The 17417-nt window shown below is 42.6% G+C and overlaps 1 protein-coding gene across 1 annotated transcript; it reads left to right on the top strand.

Moving 5' to 3' along the window:
- The first annotated feature begins 516 nt into the window (after window positions 1–516).
- LOC115820565 (C-type lectin mannose-binding isoform-like) lies at window positions 517–7777 on the top strand. Its single transcript, XM_030784186.1, has 6 exons — window positions 517–656; window positions 4881–4981; window positions 5980–6125; window positions 6277–6417; window positions 6601–6712; window positions 7710–7777. The coding sequence occupies exons 1-6, from the start codon at window positions 517–519 to the stop codon at window positions 7775–7777; spliced, it is 708 nt and encodes a 235-aa protein (XP_030640046.1).
- Window positions 7778–17417: the final 9640 nt, after the last annotated feature.

The following is a 17417-nucleotide window of genomic DNA, read 5'->3' as shown; positions in this document are numbered from 1 at the left end:
GCCGGTTCACGAGCGAGACCCCTTCGGACATCCTCAATTGCCCACTCAATGGGAGCGACGATCAACGAAGGGGCGATTATGGCCTTATTGTCAGGAGACGCATTTTCCGTCCCGTGGATACATGACAGAGCATCAGCCTTCCCATTTTTTGAGCCTGGACGAAACGCGATTGTGAAATTAAATCGGGAACAGAAGAGGGCCCACCTGGCTTGACGTGGATTTAACCGCTTTGCTCCACTAATGTACTCCAGGTTGCGATGATCAGTCAGTACGAGGAATGGCTCCTGAGACCCCTCTAGCCAGTGTCTCTACTCCTCCAGCGCCAACTTCACCACCAGCAGCTCGCGGTTGCCCACGTCATAATTCCTCTCGGCTGGGGACAGTTTCCAAGACAAAAAGGCACAAGGGAACATTTTGGACGGCTCACCGTGCCTCTGAGAGAGAATCGCCCCCACGCCAGTGTCAGAGGTGTCCACCTCCACAATGAACTGTTTCGTGGGGTCAGGCATTTTCAAAATGGGTGCGGAGGTGAAACACTCCTTTAACTGGCGGAAGGCAACCGTAGCCGAGTGGTTCCAGGTGAGCCGCTGGGGCTGTCCCTTGAGAAGAGCCAAGAGGGGGGCAGCCACGGTGCTGAAGTTCCGGATGAAGTGGCGGTAAAAGTTGGCGTAAAGATGCAATGTTACGTTTTAAGGTCGTACTAAGTGTGACTGTCTAACGATATCCTACCAGATGTCTGCGCTGTTTTTAAATAGTCCGTCCTTTTTAATGAACAGATAAAAGCTCATTTCCAGCCATCTCTTATGTGATAAATGTTCAACAAGCAACTTTCTGCTTTTTCTCTAAACTACACATAGCAACCGTCCTCTTGATATAAAGTACAATTACTCTTGCTCATGGACAGATACGGCAGAAAACTGGATCTGCAGTTTTGCAACACAATATCCCATCCCTAGAGGGAGACATCATATAACCAATGTCCTTCAATGACGTTTCGGCTGAAGTCTTTGGCATTTATTTATTTATGCCTCCTCTCTTGTTGTTTCGCTTGTAACAGTGCAAGTGAGTGTCGAAGCTCACCTGTCATTACCACTTAAGGTGCATTTTGTCCTTGTTTACCTGGAGCCAGTGGCATTCTCGTCTGCATACTACACATCTAAAAGTACAAAAGACAGAGAGTTGAACATGGGGTGTGAACAGAACGTGTTTGTATGCAAAAACTAGAGTTGTAAGTTTCAGGAGGCGATCATCTTTCCCATCTTTGAACTCCACTAAAAGGCTCTAGGATTCCTCTACTGCTGTTCAATCTCTGTTTTACAACTACATGACAGAATCAGCGTGGTTAGTCCCTGTTCACTGCAAACAGTTTCCTCACTCACATCAGATATGGGGGGTGTTCCGAGTACGTGGTTTAGTGACCAACCCAGATAAATGAACTCAGACTTAGTAGTATACCTCCTAATAGAGGAGCTCTTTAGCTTCATTCTCCTAGAAAAACAAAGCCACTGGGCTGTTCTGTTAGGAGGTTTACTACTCATTCTGAGTTAATTTAGCTGCATTAGTCACTAAACCACACACTTGGGATACCCCGTAGCTCAGTGAGTACAGCAGGTCTGAACCAGAGACAAACACTGTGTGACCGTGCGTATTTGCTCAAAGACAAATCATGAAATGTAGCCAACTCACAAAATTTTTATCCATGTTTGCTTAATTACGTTACGTTTCAGATTAACTGAGCATGAACATGTCTCAAGTTCATTGTCATTATACCTTGCAGCATAACAAAAAGCGTAGTCACTGTTAGGAGTGCAGCACAACACAAAACAGTACAAATACTATTGGAAAAATAGCTGTCAAAGTGTAAGGCAAAAACAATGCAAATCTTGATAGTGTAATGCAGGTAAGACTGTGGTAGCAGCACTGTAGAGCAATACAGTCCTGTTTTGTTTGTTGTGAGCATGCAAAGCCCTTTGAAACTGTAAACAGTGATACTGGGTTCTAAATAAACTTGAAACTTATATGCAATATATACAGTATAGAGCACTGAAAAAAGGTGTCATCTGGGATTATTGACATCCTTGGTCAAGTGAAGCAAAACATGAAAGGCATTATTGTTTAACAGTTTGATGTTCTATCAAAAGGATGAGAGAAATCCAACCTGTCAATCGAATAAAAACTGCTCAATGAAAAAATCTTTATCTCAAAAAATGTTTTCTCTCAAAATATATGTCACATGTATTGGCAGCATTCAGGATTCCTATAAACAAATTTTAATAGATATGGTATATGGTATGTTCCCCTTTCAATTTGACCTTTTTTTAAGTTCATGCATATCTTTGAGAACTCTTCAGCAGTCATCCAGCACAGGCCAGACTCCCACAGTCATCCATCAACATGACAATGGTGGCAAATGACATAACTGAGATGACTGGGACGAGACCAGTGGTTGCTGACGTGCATAAATCAGCCAACGGCTAAAAACACAGCTTTACATGCCAGTCTACACACTATGTTTTATCTTGCGGCGTGTTTGAATGAGGTTTTATCCTGCGGCGCGTTGAGGCAGCGACACAGGAGTAGGGGATGCAACTTGTTGATATTTATTTCTTTCTCTTTATATTTATAACCCATTTATATTTATAAGCTATATATTCATATACATAGACCTCACGTGACTGGTGAACCTCACCTGTGCATACTGCTTTGTGTAGTTAACACTGGTTTACATACATATATAAAATTACCTTGTGTAAATGGCATCATTGCACTGTTACTTTCCACCCTTATCACGATTCATTGTTTTCCGCTCTTATTACGATTGGTGTATTTATTGTCTTATATTTACTTTTCTGGAATTTTCTAGAGTTGTCACCTGTTGCGAGTTATTTACTCAGGTTGCTGCAATAAAACAAGTTCCATCTCCCCTTGTCTGCTTGGGTTTCCTCCAGGAACTCCGGTTTCCTCCCACAGTCCAAGGACATGCAGGTTAGGTGAATTTGAGACACTAAATTGCCCCTACGTATGAATGTGTGTGTGAGTGTGTTTGTCTGTGTGTCTGCCCTGCGATGGACTGGCGACCTGTTCAGGGTGTTTCCCTGCCTTTCGCCCTATGAGCGCTGGGATAGGCTAATCAGGATAAGCGACTTAGATAATGAGTGAGTGTACGTATGTATGAGATAATGAGTGAGTGTATGTATGTATGTATCTGTCTGCATGTCTGTCTGTCTATCTTTCTGTCTGTCTGTCTATCTGAAATACCCATCTCCACTGTTAGGGTAATAATTAAGTTTAAAACTGGAGGTGTGATGAACCTGTCCAGAAGAGGGCACAAGTGTATTTTGCCTCCATGTGGAGAGTGGAGAGGATGGCGCTCACAGGCAAGAATGTCTCCAAGGGACACAGGTGGAGACCTGCAGTGGTTGGCTGCATCACTGGGGTCTCCAAATCTCCAGAACTACAGTTAGACACCACCTCTATACATACAAGCTGTTCAGAGGACTTGCAAAAAGGAGAACCTCTGGTGTCAACAGAACAGGTTTGATGGCCAAATGAAACAGAAACAGAGATGATCATGCAGAAAAGAACCTGATCGGCACTGTGACGTCCAGTGGTGGAGCTGTTTTTCGCTGGTGGAGCAGTGATGTTGTGGAGCTGTTTTTGAGGTTGTGGAGCTGTGATGTTTTGAAGCTGTTTTAATTCCAAAGGCCCTGGGCACCTTGTTTGGACATATAGCCCCACAGACTGTATCAGGGACCAGGAGGTTTTAAACCAGAATCTAACTGGCAATGCCATGACCTAGTACAAAGATCCAATGTATACGTCCCAGTCCACAGAAAATAAAGCATACATCCCAGCCCACAGAGAATGAAGCACAGGTCTACCTCTAAACTCACACAGAAATCATTTGCTCATCACAGTCAAGCGTTCGCAGTGGCCCCTAACACAACAGGCATGGGTAACTTTTTTTCTATAATTTACAGCTTAGTCTTAACACATGATATAAATAAAAGGGCCAATAGTACTAGACGTTGGGGTAGGGCAGGTGTTAGGTGCCTGGTGTTAGGGTGTTTCTGTCATATAATGACCTTATCTGACCTTATCTCTCATCTACTCTGGCTCTGGTTCTGTGCAGTGATATATTTATATTTACCTCTAACAGATAAACTCAGAGAGGACATAACAACCCAGGCGCTGGACACAGAGAGACACATGGACTGTAAAGATTCAGGGGAAATTACTCTCCACAGATTATTCACCCATCAGGGCCAGGGCAGAGCAGACTAGGCCTTCCACAGTGTGTTAGAAATGATTCTCCCCAGATTATACATCCATCAGGGCCAGGGCAGAGTGGACTAGGCCTTCCACAGTGTGTTAGAAATTATTCTCCACAGATTATTCACCCACAGGACCAGACTGCCAGGCCTTTCGCAGTGTGTTAGGGTGGAGTGCATTCGGCGGATCCCAAACACCACCAGACGGCAATCGCTTCACCTCCTGGTGAAGCTGGGCTTATGACTGCTAAAGCTTCGTGAAATATCCAGTGATCACTTACATGTGTTTTTGTTCTTCAGCAACTAGGGAAAGGCTTGATGAAATGTGTTAGTTCTATCAGAGTTTGAGTTGGGCTGAAATATCATTTCATCTTCGTATTGTTGTAAGTGTTGTAACAGTTTTGCTTTGTTCTGGAACTCAAAGCAGACCAACACATGAGCTAGGATCAGAGTGAGAAAAAACAGAAAAGCATATGTCACGTCCTATCCTCAGTAACTCACAACAGTAATCCTGGATCCTCTTAAGGGACATACTAATTGATATTTTCTAACAAAGCAGTTCTGAATTTCAATGCGCCACACTTTGTTTTCACTGTGGACTCATTGTAGGCTTCTCATCATCACCATGATGAAACTGAACTTCATCTCTTGTGGAGTAGAACACAAAGCACAGGGACTGGAGCCCATAGAGAAGCAAATACTGCTTTTTTGTACATTTGTCAAGTGTTCTTCCAGTTGAGATGGAGTTTGCACTGTTCTTAGACATGTTCTTCCCTCTGACAGTCCAAACGGTTTGAGGGACTAAGCTAGATCACATACACCAGTAGGGTGATTATGTTGTGTGTTCACAACTGTTGTGTACCAACAGGTTTTTCATTTGTTTGTTATGTCTGTTTGACAGTTTTTTTTTCTTTGCAAACCTCCCCAGAAACTCTGAGGCCAAAAAAGGTCACGCATACAGAGTGAGGTGGGGAGAGACAGCTCAATATAAGAGGAGTGAAGGAGGACAGTGAGGACAGGAAGAGTAGAGCTGACATCTCCTTCTTAATCTGGTAAGTTGATCTGAAAAATGACCACAGAAAGAAAAATGGAAGTTTGTTTCAAAAATTCAATTTCAACTTATTCAGCCCAAAAATGTGTCTTTGTATGTGCCTTCTATTTTTTTTTAAAAAAAGGATTCACTAATGTTAAATGAAACAGTTTAGCAGTTGATAAAAAAGTGGACAATATTTGAATCTAATGCTAAACAGTGCATGAGACTATCAAAACAATAACACACATAAAGCTAAAGTTCTATGAACTGCTGTGATATGTGACCCGCGACTCTGCCCTGTTGTGCCAGAAGAATCATCAGAGAAGAGGGAGAATGAACTTTACCAGCCTGTTAATGACCTGTCTGCTGATAGGGAGCAGTGTGTCTTGGTCCTTTAAGAGAGGTACTATTACAACATTATATCATTATTGACATGCAGCACACAGCATCACTTAATATAGCTTTATTATATCTCTTTGCACTTTGGTCTTCTCACAGTCCTTTCATTGTCCTACCTGTCAAATTATCTTGGAATAAGCTAACAGTGTAAAGAAAGCCAGAGAAGTGGTAACTGAGCAAATCAGACATTATGCCGAGTAAAGTGACACAGTTCAGTCTTTTGAATGTCGTTATCACAGATAACAAATAAAACATTGCAATTTGGTCCTTTTGAAGGGGCTGTAGACCACACTCACCACGTGAGACGCTGTTCCATGAAAATGCTCAGATCGTGTGATGTGAAGGATTATGAAGACTGGTACAAAGTGGGCACCTCCTGCGTCATGTATTTCAATGAATCGCTCAACTTTACCGATGCTGAGGTAATTCATGTCATATTTCAGAACCGTAGTCATACAGTAATTCATGGTTTGAAGAGACCAGATTTGTCTTTAATAAGTCATGTTGGACATGGAATGTCTTGAGGTGACCCGAGTGACCAGTGTGTCCTCACGCTTCGCTCTCTTTCCACAGTTTCGCTGCAGGAACGCAGCACCTGGTGGTCACCTGGCGTCCGTGCACAGCAGGCGGGCCGATAACGATCTAAACTGTATCGTGCTCAAGTACAACAAAAAGTCTCCTCGCATCTGGTTGGGCGGCTTTGAGTTTTTTAATGTCAGTAAGAAAAGCCCAAGAAAATGAAGATTATATATATATATATATATATATATATATATATATATATATTTCATTCTGATTAATTAATGGTTGTAACAAAAGTGAGACATTTAATGATATTCTCTCTCTTTCTGTATCTCTCTCTCTCTCTACCTATCTATCCATCTCTTTACCTTTCAGTCTGGTAAGTGGGTCTGGATCGATGACTCTAACTGGGACTTTCAGGCCTGGGTTCCAGGAGAGCCCAACAATCAAAATGGCAAAGAGGACTGTCTGGAAATGAACTGGAAAGGTAAAAGGAGAGAGGGGGGAGCTGGGAAATGTAGTTGTGATTGAATAGGAAGATGGACTGATAGAGAGTCAGAGAGATGGTAGGTGAGGGAAAGAGAGGAACAGTGAAAGAGGGGAGAGAAATAAACTCTGTGCTCTGACACATAAATAAACTTTATTACTATTTCACTGTTACATTACTCCTAAAGTTACTTGGCCAGTGAAACTGACTGTCATTACTCTTGTAGCCACAGCAATGAAACACAGCAGAAACACACTCATGTAACCACAAGAACAAAGAGTTGGTAGTGGATGAAGAAGAGCTGCATTTGTAGTCAAAATGCAACACTCAGTGCATCACTTTCTCACTTAAAACACAAAACAGACCAGACAACACAGGGGCACACCTACTCACGCACTCACAACTGCCTCACCAAACTAAAGCCAGTGTTTTTGTTTTTTACACACATACAGGAACACACACACACACACACACACGCTCACCCCAGAAAGCCATTCATCTCTAGCCTGTCACTGGTCCTAACAGATACACATGCTTTATCCACACAATCATTTATTTCAATTTAGTAAAGACCAGTTTGCTCAGAATTGTGTAAAAGTTTGTCACCTGATGAGGAGTTTTATCCTGTGTCACAGGTTTAAAAATGGGTTGTCAAACCCATCAATCGTAAATCCAGTTAAAACAAGCTGCTACATGAGTGAATAATAGTTATCATGTGATTGTATGTCCTTTATATTCACTGAAACCCACCATTATATTCATTATTAGTACTGAGAGTATCTACATACATGTAAAAGTTCCAGTTCCAGTGGTTTTCCTCTGAATGTGAGCTGAATATGAGTGTAAGACAGACAGACATGAGCAAATGATAAACAGGGAGGAAGAAACACTTTACAGACAGAAACCACAGACAAGGGAAAGACAAAGACAAAGTAATCTTTTTACAGGGCATGAAAAAAATTCAGTCTTGTTTATAATGTTTGTCTCTCTCTTTCAGAGATTGGGAAGTGGAATGATGACAAGTGCTTTAATAAGAAGAACTTTGTTTGTTCTTTTACCAACTAAAGGACAAATTAACCCCACTGTTCTTTTCCACGATCTTTAAAAGTCATTCTTCTCATATTACTGAACACATTTTCAAGGCAAATGCAAAAATAAAAAAATAAAAAAAACCTTGAAATTCACATTTACTCATTTTGCCGACGTGCTTACCCAAAGCGACTTCCAAAACCAGGCAAATAAACACTGAGCTGATTGTGTAACGATTGACCTGGGAATTGAACCCAGGGCTCTGCCATGGAAGCCCAGGGCTTTACCCCGTGCCACCAAGTGTAAGACCCGCATGCAGAGAACAAGGCAAAAGTAATTCGGTAAAGTGGTTCCTTTTAATTGGTAAATCAGGGCAGAAGAATCCAATAGAGTCAGACAAAATCAGAAAACAGTTCCAGGCAGCTGCGATGGACTGGCGACGTGTCCAGGGTGTTTCCCTGCCTTTCGCCCAATGAGCGCTGGGATAGGCTCCAGCACCCCCCACGACCCTAATCAGGATAAGCGGCTTAGATAATGAGTGAGTGAGTGAGAGTGAGCTCCAGGCAGAGGTCAAATCCAATAAGCAAAGGTATCCAGCAAACAAATCCAAGGAGACGGCAGGCAAAATCTTAATCCAAGAACAGGCAAGCAGAGGTTCAACAACAGAGAATAATCCAAAAAGAAAGAACTCACAGAACTTACAACAAGGCTTGATCGGGACTAGCACACAAGGTAACAACTCAAGACTGAGCAAAGAACTGAACAGAACAGAAGGCTTAAATAGACAGACAGAAAAAGACACAGTTGAAAACAATACAACAATAATGAACTAAACAGGCACCAAAACTAAGACTGAGGACCCCACATGGACAAAAAAAAACCTACATTCCCCAAAAACATGACAGATTGTTTCATTAGTGTCACTACTAAGTTCATCATCAGGACAGACACACATGCAAGTTAAAGGAAGATAACAGAACAAGCTACAAGTGAGTCAGAGCCCTCGTGATGGAAACTATCACGTCCCGAGCTTTGCGATGGACTGCGGGCCAAGTATTGGAAATAAACATGTTTAGCAGTAAGATGCCTTGTGATCAGTACACTTGAGTTGATTCACAGGCATTTTGAAAATAACATTTTAGGGCAGTACTGGCTTTAAACAGCGGTGGATCGATATCTGAACAAAGGATAATCTGTGTGTGTGTGTTCTGTTTTGAACCTCTTCTCATGCTCCTTTTAAACTGGCTTACGTTTCACTAACTTGAAGAAACTGGGTAAACTGCACACATGCAGAGGACTGGGGCATTAGATACTAAGGGCGTTTTCAGCGGGTTTTTTTCATTTTGTTTTTTTTTAAATTAGGAATAAGATTTATTACTTGAATGAGCAGATTTTATGTTGTGTTTATTCAACAAGCACTTCAAATTTTGATTTTGAGCATAACTGATATTCTGACACATTTGAATGTAATACATTATCACTCACTCTCACTCATTATCTATACTGTTTATCCTCTTCAGGGTCGCAGGGGGTGCTGGAGCCTATCCCAGCATTCATAGGGCGAAAGGCGGGGAAACACCCTGGACAGGTCACCAGTCCATCACAGGACAGTGTAATACATTATGGATGTAGTAAATCATCATATGAAGTTACTCATCACTTGAGAAGTCATTTTATGAGATTCTTGTTAACTCATACTAAAGTCTTTATTTTGATGAGTACTTTTACTACTACCTGAATCTTTATTATTATAAAGTGACAAACACTTTTACTTGAGTACAGTTTTTGCCTACTCTACCCACCTCTGACTGAAAGGCCCTATGATTCCTGTATGCAGTACTGAAAATGACCCACTTGGGGGTGCTGCTGTTCAATGTCTGTTCTACAACTCTGGGACAGAATCATGACCATGATTGGTCAGTGTTCACTGCAAACAGTTTCCTCACTCATGTCAAATCAGCTCAGTGTGTACCGCAGGTCTGAACCAGAGACAAACATTATGTGACTGTGCGTGTTTGCACAAAGACAAAGCATGAAATGTAGATCAGATCAGTCTCCCTTTTTTCAGAGTGAAAATCATAGTACACTACTGCAAGGGACAGGTTTTACACAGATGGCGAAGACAACTGCTGTACATTTTAAAGAGTTGATTTTGGTTATTGTTAGAAGCAAGTGATAAGTTAAATTATGTTTACTTCCTTTATTAATCCCACAAACGGGGAAATTTGACCTCTGAATTTCGACCCATCCAAAGCAGTGAACACAAAACACACACTATGACCAGTGAGCAAATGAGCACGCACACACACACACACACACACACTAGGAGGCAGTGAACACACACCCGGAGCAGTGGACAGCCACACAACCGTAGCGCCCTGGGCGGGGAGGGGGGGGGGGGGCAGTTTTGCGGTTAAGTGCCTTGTCCAAGGGCACTTCAGTCGTGATTGTTGAGGGATGGGAAAGCGCTGTTCACCCACTCCCCCCGCCCACAATTTTCCTGCCTTTCCCAGGGATTGAACTTCACTGACCAAGTTCTGACAAATCGCCTGAAGCCTTTTGGTTGGTACATTATATTTTCTTTCTCTTTTTTTTTTCTTCTGGACAAAGTTCAAGCGATTCTCTGGTGAATGCAGCTGAAGGAAAAATATTAGCCACATTCTGATTCAATATCCAATTGTGAGATAAGCCATTTCAGTGAACTTGCCGCATAAGTGTTTATGTTATTTCTGTTATGTCCTTTGTAATGTAAAACACCAGAGAAGATTGTGAGATTGGTGTTAATCTCCTTTTGCAAGCTAGAACAGCGTTTTCTTTACATACACTGGCACTCTAATTTGTAAAATGAAATGGGGGGTGTTCTAGAACAGGGGTCTTCAACATTGTTCGACATGCGCGCCCCGCTGCAATGATCCCAGCACATAGAGCAAAGCATAAAATTAATGATATGAAGATAACACTTGGTCTTCCCTTACGCAATGGTGAAATATGGATGATACCGATGATATTTTAACGTTGTTACCAACATTTTACAGTAGCCCAAGATAGAAAGTTCAGTCAAAAAAGTGTTTTTTTGTTGTTGCTGTTTTTTGTTTTCATAAAATCTGTATTTTCAGATTTACTCAGTTTAGTGTGGCTGGGTTTTTTTGGGTAGATTCGGTGAAACCTGGTCATCATTAGTAAGCCTAACTGACTTGGAAATTAAATAAGTCATATTTGTTTGCGTCTATCTTTAACAACATTAATTTGTTTAGCCGTGTTAGTGTAGTAGCCTAGTCTATTATATGACAGACTCAATGTTAGAGCCATCCTTGAGAAATCCGTCCTCAACTCACAATTGTTGCACGTTTATGGCCATGTTCCGACACCTGGTCCAAAAGATCACCTCGATGGATAGAAGTGCACACCCAATGATCATTTCTGCTGTCCTCACAACCTTCTGGACAGCTTTCCTGTCCTGCGCAGTGACCATACCACACAGTGATACCATCCATCAGAACACGCTCTATGGCACCACCGTGAAAGCCATCGTGAGCTTATGCCACATTTCCTAATGCACTGTAGGGGGTAGAGGCATTGGTGTGCCTTCTTGAGCATAATCATCGTGTTGTGGGTGCACGCTAGGTCATCAGAGATCTGTAGTCCCAGGAAACGGAAGCAGCTCACAATTTCCACGGGTGTCCCGTTCAGGCTGATGGGGGAGTGGGTCCCTTGGTGGTTCCTGAAGTCCATGATGAGCTCCTTAGTCTTGCTGACATTCAGTGCAAGGCTGTTGTCCTTGCACCACCACGTCAGCTGGGCTACCTCATCTCTGTACTCTGTCTCTTCGTTGTTGCTTATCAGGCCAATAACTGGGTTTCCATCCCCTGGCATGATCTAACTAGCAGGCCTCCTCGTGACCCCTGCTTGTGGGGTCGTTTGTACCTCTTCCCCAAGGTTTTTAGCTATGGAGCTTTGAGAGAGTGTTTTTAGCTGTAGAGCTTTGAGAGATGATGCAATTGTCAAAATCTGGGGTAAGATGACTAAAAAGATGATTATGTGTAGGGGGAACAACGACCAGCATTTGAGTCTTGCCTGCATTAAGCATCAGGAAATTTGAAGACATCCAACCCTTAATAGTACAAAGACATGCCTCAAGTTTAGCCAATTCTGAGTGGTCATTCTGCTTGATAGGTAAGAAAATCTGAGTATCGTCAGCATAACGGAAGTTAATGTTGTAACTACGAATAATGTCACCCAAAGGGAGCATGTAAATAGAGAATAGGAGAGGGCCAAGGACCGACCCCTGAGGAACACCATAGTTAAACTCACGGTACTCAGAGGTCATTATTATAGTGGACACACTGCTTTCTCTCTGAGAGATAAGATTTAAACCAAGAGAGCACCAGGCCACAAATGCCAATTTGATTTTCCAGGTGCTTGGTGTGACTGATCCAAGTGCTATAGTGTGATCGATTGTGTCAGATGCTGCACTCAAATCAAGCAGAGTAAGAATAAAGGTAGCATCAGCATCCATGGATAGTAAAAGATCATTAGTTACTCTAGTAAGCGCGGTTTCAGTAGAGTAAAAAACACGAGAAGCCTGACTGAAACATTTCAAACAGACATATGGCCTATGAGCTGAGCAGGTACAATTTTTTCAAGTATTTTAGAAAGAAACAGGAGATTAGAAATGGGCCTATAATTTTTTAAGGCTTCAGGGTCAAGGTTAGGTTTTCTAAGTAAAGGCCTGATCACGACTTATTTAAAAGCAGCGGGTAAAACGCTAGATTTAAGTGACATATTTAGCAGGTTAAGCATTGCTGGGCTGAGGACTAAGAAAAGCTCTATGTAAAGTTTAGCAGGTAGGGGGTCGTGGAGGCAAGAGGCTGGTTTAGCAGAGTGCATCAATTTGGACAGCACATCTAGAGAGACAGGGTGAAACTGAGTCAAAGGCTGCACATCCCGATTAATTTCAGGCACAGTGACGGGGAGCATGCAAGCAGTCTGATTTGATAAACTAATTTGAATATCGCCACGATTTGCAAGAAAAATTCAACAAAATCGTTTCCAGTAAAAGGACTAGATTGAGGGGAGTGATTCTGGGCAAGTTTGGATACTGTATCAGAAAGGAACCTGGGGTTATTTTTCTTAACATTGATGATTTTCAAGAAATACGTGGATTTGGCTGTGGAGAGGACACGTTCATAATTTATCAAGCTGTGGTGCCAGACAGGACGGAAGACCTCTAGTTCAGTGGCCTGCCAATTTCGTTCCACGTGTCCTGACCATGTCAGTTTCTGTCACTAACCCATTCTCTTCTGTTTGTGTGAGTGGTGGTTGTCTGTGCATCGGTGCATGGATGTGGCTCCATCCTTAGGGCCAGCTGACTGACTTTGTCTCCATGCCCTGCTGTCCCTGGCCCTGCTCCCCCTGCGTGGTCCTCGTCCTCCTCCCTCCACAGCCATTTGTGTTACTACATTAATGCATCTATACACTGTATTCTTCATTTAGTTTGTTAAGTGCTGGTATCCCAGTAATGTTCTCCTTTTCCTCCCTCATCTTCTGCATGTTTGTGTCTCATATGTTCGAGCATGAGTGTCTTGTTTGAATGTGGCTGCTTTCCTCTTAAATGTGCCCCTCTCCTCTCCCTCCCTCCCTGACATCTTCCTCTTCATCGTCGTCCTGGTGGCTACTGCGGTTTCGCGGCTAGTCCTCTTCCTCCGCTGCTGTGGTTGTGTCATCTACCTCGGTTGGGCCCCCCCCTGCTGTTTTGTTATTCTTTATTTCTGTCCACTAGTGTGTTTTCATTTTCATTATTTCTGTGCTGTCTGCAATTTGCCCACTGGGTCAGCACCTATTGCACACCTATCTGGCCATGAAGGGGTCTCCTCTCTCTATGGTCCATCTCAAGATTTCTCCCATTTTTCCCTATATCATCTGGGTTTTTGGGGGATTTTTTCTTGCCCGCTATGAGGATTAAGTCAGGGGGTGCCGCCCTGCTTTGGTTATTGTAAATCTCTGGGCATGTAAAGCCCTCTGAGACTGTAAACGGTGATACTGGGCTTTAAATAAACTTGAACTTGAAATGTAATACAAATAGAAGGAATGTAATACAATGCATATTGTGGTCTTTGGCACTGTGGATGGTAACATGGTATCAAATAAGTGATATATGATAGTAAGAAAAATGCAGCTACATCAATAGTCAGTTCCCCTCTCACCATATTGGTGCTTAAGGTTTACAGTTGGACACTGCTGGGGAACCTGGTGGTCTGTGCTTGAATCTCTGCCTTCAATTCATGAAGTGCACTGATTCTGTATAGATTACAGCAAATGAAACTCAGTCATGTATAGTGGTAACTACTGACACACACAGAGGGTTGACACCAGGTCATATTCTATAACAGGACAGAGTTAATATTTTACCAAAGGAAAGAGTTATTATTCTACTACAGGACAGAGTAAATATTCTGCTACATGACAGAGTTAATATTCTGTTATAGGACAGTTATTATTCTGTTGTGGGACAGGCTTAATATTTTACTACAGGACAGAGTAAATATTTTACTGAAAGACAGAGTAAATATTCTGCTACAGGACAGAGTTAATATGTTCCTACAGGTGAGAGTTAGGCGGCTCACATCAAGAGGGTCCTGGGTTCAATTCCCAACTGGGTGGCCAGGGTCCTTTCTGTGCTGAGTTTTCATGTTTTAACCCAAGTCTGCGTGGGTTTCCGCCGGGAGCTCCGGTTTCCTCCCACAGTCCAAAAACACGTAAGTCAGGTGAATTGGAGATACTAAATTGCCCCTAGGTGTGAATGTGTGCATGAATGTGCTTGTCTCTGTGTCTGCCCTGCAATGGACTGGTGATCTGTCCAGGGCGTTTCCCTGCCCAATGAGGACTACGATAGGCTCCAGCACCCCGCAACCCGAATTAGGTTAGAGCTGCTTAGGTAATGAATGAATGAATGAAAAAGGATAGAGTTAATATTCTTCTACAGGCAAGAATTCATATTTTACTACGATACAGACTTAATATTCTGTCACAGGACAATTAATACTCTACTACAGGACAGAGTTAATATTCTGTTAAAGGACAGAGTTAATATTCTGTTAAAGGACAGAGTTCATATTCTATTACAGGACAGAGTTCATATTTTGCTACAGGACAGAGTTCATATTTTGCTACAGGACAGAGTTCATATTTTGCTACAGGACAGAGTTCATATCTTGCTACAGGACAGGGCTAATCCTCTAATTGCAGGGCCAGACCCATAACCATTACACTATAGTCAGTAAGGTCTGAGCAGGTGTAAAGTCATATCATTAATGAATTGAACTTCTCTTTTTCTGTAGGTGCAGGTGGGTGTTCCTACACACCAGTAACCAGAGGATCACATGCATATTTGGATTTGAAGTGTTGTCACAGAGTGAAAAAAATACAGTATTGAGTTTGGTCTGAGGGAGAAGAGCCTTGGACATAACTCTCATCTGCAGTTAAAAGATACTGTCAGGCACTGTAGTGTTTTTCTCCCTCACATGTTAACTGAGCAATATTGAGTCAACTTAATGTTATCAGTCAAATAAAGAAATTATCGAATATGTTGTCCCATTTTTCTTGACTGGACTTTTCCTTGGAGAAGTGAAAAAACTTCAATTGATCAGCACAATAAAACAACATCAGGGGCACTCAGAATCATTACCTGCTCTCATAATATTTTTTATTATTACTACTATTAGTTGTAGTAGTAGCAGTATTTTTGTAGTAGCCATTACATGTGTTTGTTTTGAAATGTTTGCAAGTGCCTTGTTGGTTTCATGATGTCTCCCTCTAGGGGTTGAAAATTGTATTGCAAATCTGCAAGTTCTGTGGAGTCAAAGCCAATAGGACTCTAATGGGAGAAGCAGTGGGGATCAGTAAGCCTTAGGATCAGCACCTTCACCACAGGGCAGTGTGTGCTAGAACAGCACCATCACCACAGGGCAGTGCGTGGTAGAACAGCACCATCACCACAGGGCAGTGTGTGCTAGAACAGCAGCATCACCACAGGGCAGTGTGTGCTAGAACAGCACCATCACCACAGGGCAGTGTGTGCTAGAACAGCACCATCACCACAGGGCAGTGTGTGCTAGAACAGCAGCATCACCACAGGGCAGTGTGTGCTAGAACAGCACCATCACCACAGGGCAGTGTGTGCTAGAACAGCACCATCACCACAGGGCAGTGTGTGCTAGAACAGCAGCATCACCACAGGGCAGTGTGTGCTAGAACAGCACCATCACCACAGGGCAGTGTGTGCTAGAACAGCACCATCACCACAGGGCAGTGTGTGCTAGAACAGCACCATCACCACAGGGCAGTGTGTGCTAGAACAGCACCATCACCACAGGGCAGTGCGTGGTAGAACAGCACCATCACCACAGGGCAGTGTGTGCTAGAACAGCACCATCACCACAGGGCAGTGTGTGCTAGAACAGCAGCATCACCACAGGGCAGTGCGTGCTAGAACAGCACCATCACCACAGGGCAGTGCGTGGTAGAACAGCACCATCACCACAGGGCAGTGTGTGCTAGAACAGCACCATCACCACAGGGCAGTGTGTGCTAGAACAGCACCATCACCACAGGGCAGTGTGTGCTAGAACAGCACCATCACCACAGGGCAGTGTGTGCTAGAACAGCAGCATCACCACAGGGCAGTGTGTGCTAGAACAGCACCATCACCACAGGGCAGTGTGTGCTAGAACAGCACCATCACCACAGGGCAGTGTGTGCTAGAATGCCAATCTGCTTGTTGAATGAAGGAGGTTAATGAATTGGTGATCTCTTTGGGATGGTTTATGACAGACTTTATACGGGTTTGCACACAGACCAGAGCTACTGAGATGTTTGAGTTTGAGACTGTGTGACTGGGATTGTGTGTTTTATCTAGGACTGAGAATAGGAAGCAATTTAATCAATAAACCAATCAGTGCATTCAGCTGGACTATACAATTTCTATGTTTAGTCCTTTAAACACAAAATTGTGTTCCATTCTTCAATTTGTTCTATAATAAATCAGAGAACAGGAATAATGAGATTATAGAAAAGTATAATCTGAATCTTCAGGATACACGATACAAACTTCAGACAAGACATGACAAACTTTTGGAGTGCAACATTTGATTTTACCATCCATATTACACTAGAAATGTGAGAATAAATAAAATCCTTCACTCTTTCAGGGATAAATGAAAAGTTCTCCCCTGTCAGAGACACACAGAGTTAAACAGGCACAAAGAGAAGCAGGGCACCACACCACTTAAATGACTGAGACTCTTTGAACGCTAAATTTAGTTTAGAGAAAAAGCAGAGAGTTACTTGTAACACTGATTACACTTTGGTACTTATCAATGAGGTACATATGGACCAGTGTCAGAAGGGCTAGGATGTCAGAGGCCCGAGATTTTGAACAGCAGTAAGGAGGTTTTAACACCAGAATGAGTGTGCATGAACATGTGTATTGATATCCAATAACAGCATTACATACATTTACAGTTTACACAAAATAATCTACTAAAACAATAAAGTGTGCTCAAAAGAAACCCCTTTTTTTATACCGAGTTCAGTCTTTGAGTTCAATTAGTAGATCGATCGTTAGGGCCCAAATGTGTGTCTGTATAATAGTCTGTCCTACCACACCAGGAGGCGAGGA

The sequence above is a fragment of the Chanos chanos genome, chromosome 9 (assembly GCF_902362185.1).
Source record: "Chanos chanos chromosome 9, fChaCha1.1, whole genome shotgun sequence".
Taxonomy (NCBI): domain Eukaryota; kingdom Metazoa; phylum Chordata; class Actinopteri; order Gonorynchiformes; family Chanidae; genus Chanos; species Chanos chanos.
The sequence above is the reverse complement of the archived record's forward strand: the minus strand, read 5'-3'. Positions and strand labels throughout refer to the sequence as shown.

Bases quoted from the DNA above. Each gene is read 5' to 3' on its own strand.
- LOC115820565 (XM_030784186.1), top strand. From the start codon at position 517: ATGGGTGCGGAGGTGAAACACTCCTTTAACTGGCGGAAGGCAACCGTA. The intron at 4,982-5,979 runs GTACATTTGTCA...GTCCTTTTGAAG, and splicing joins GAAGCAAATACTGCTTTTTT to GGGCTGTAGACCACACTCAC. The intron at 6,126-6,276 runs GTAATTCATGTC...CTCTTTCCACAG, and splicing joins TCAACTTTACCGATGCTGAG to TTTCGCTGCAGGAACGCAGC.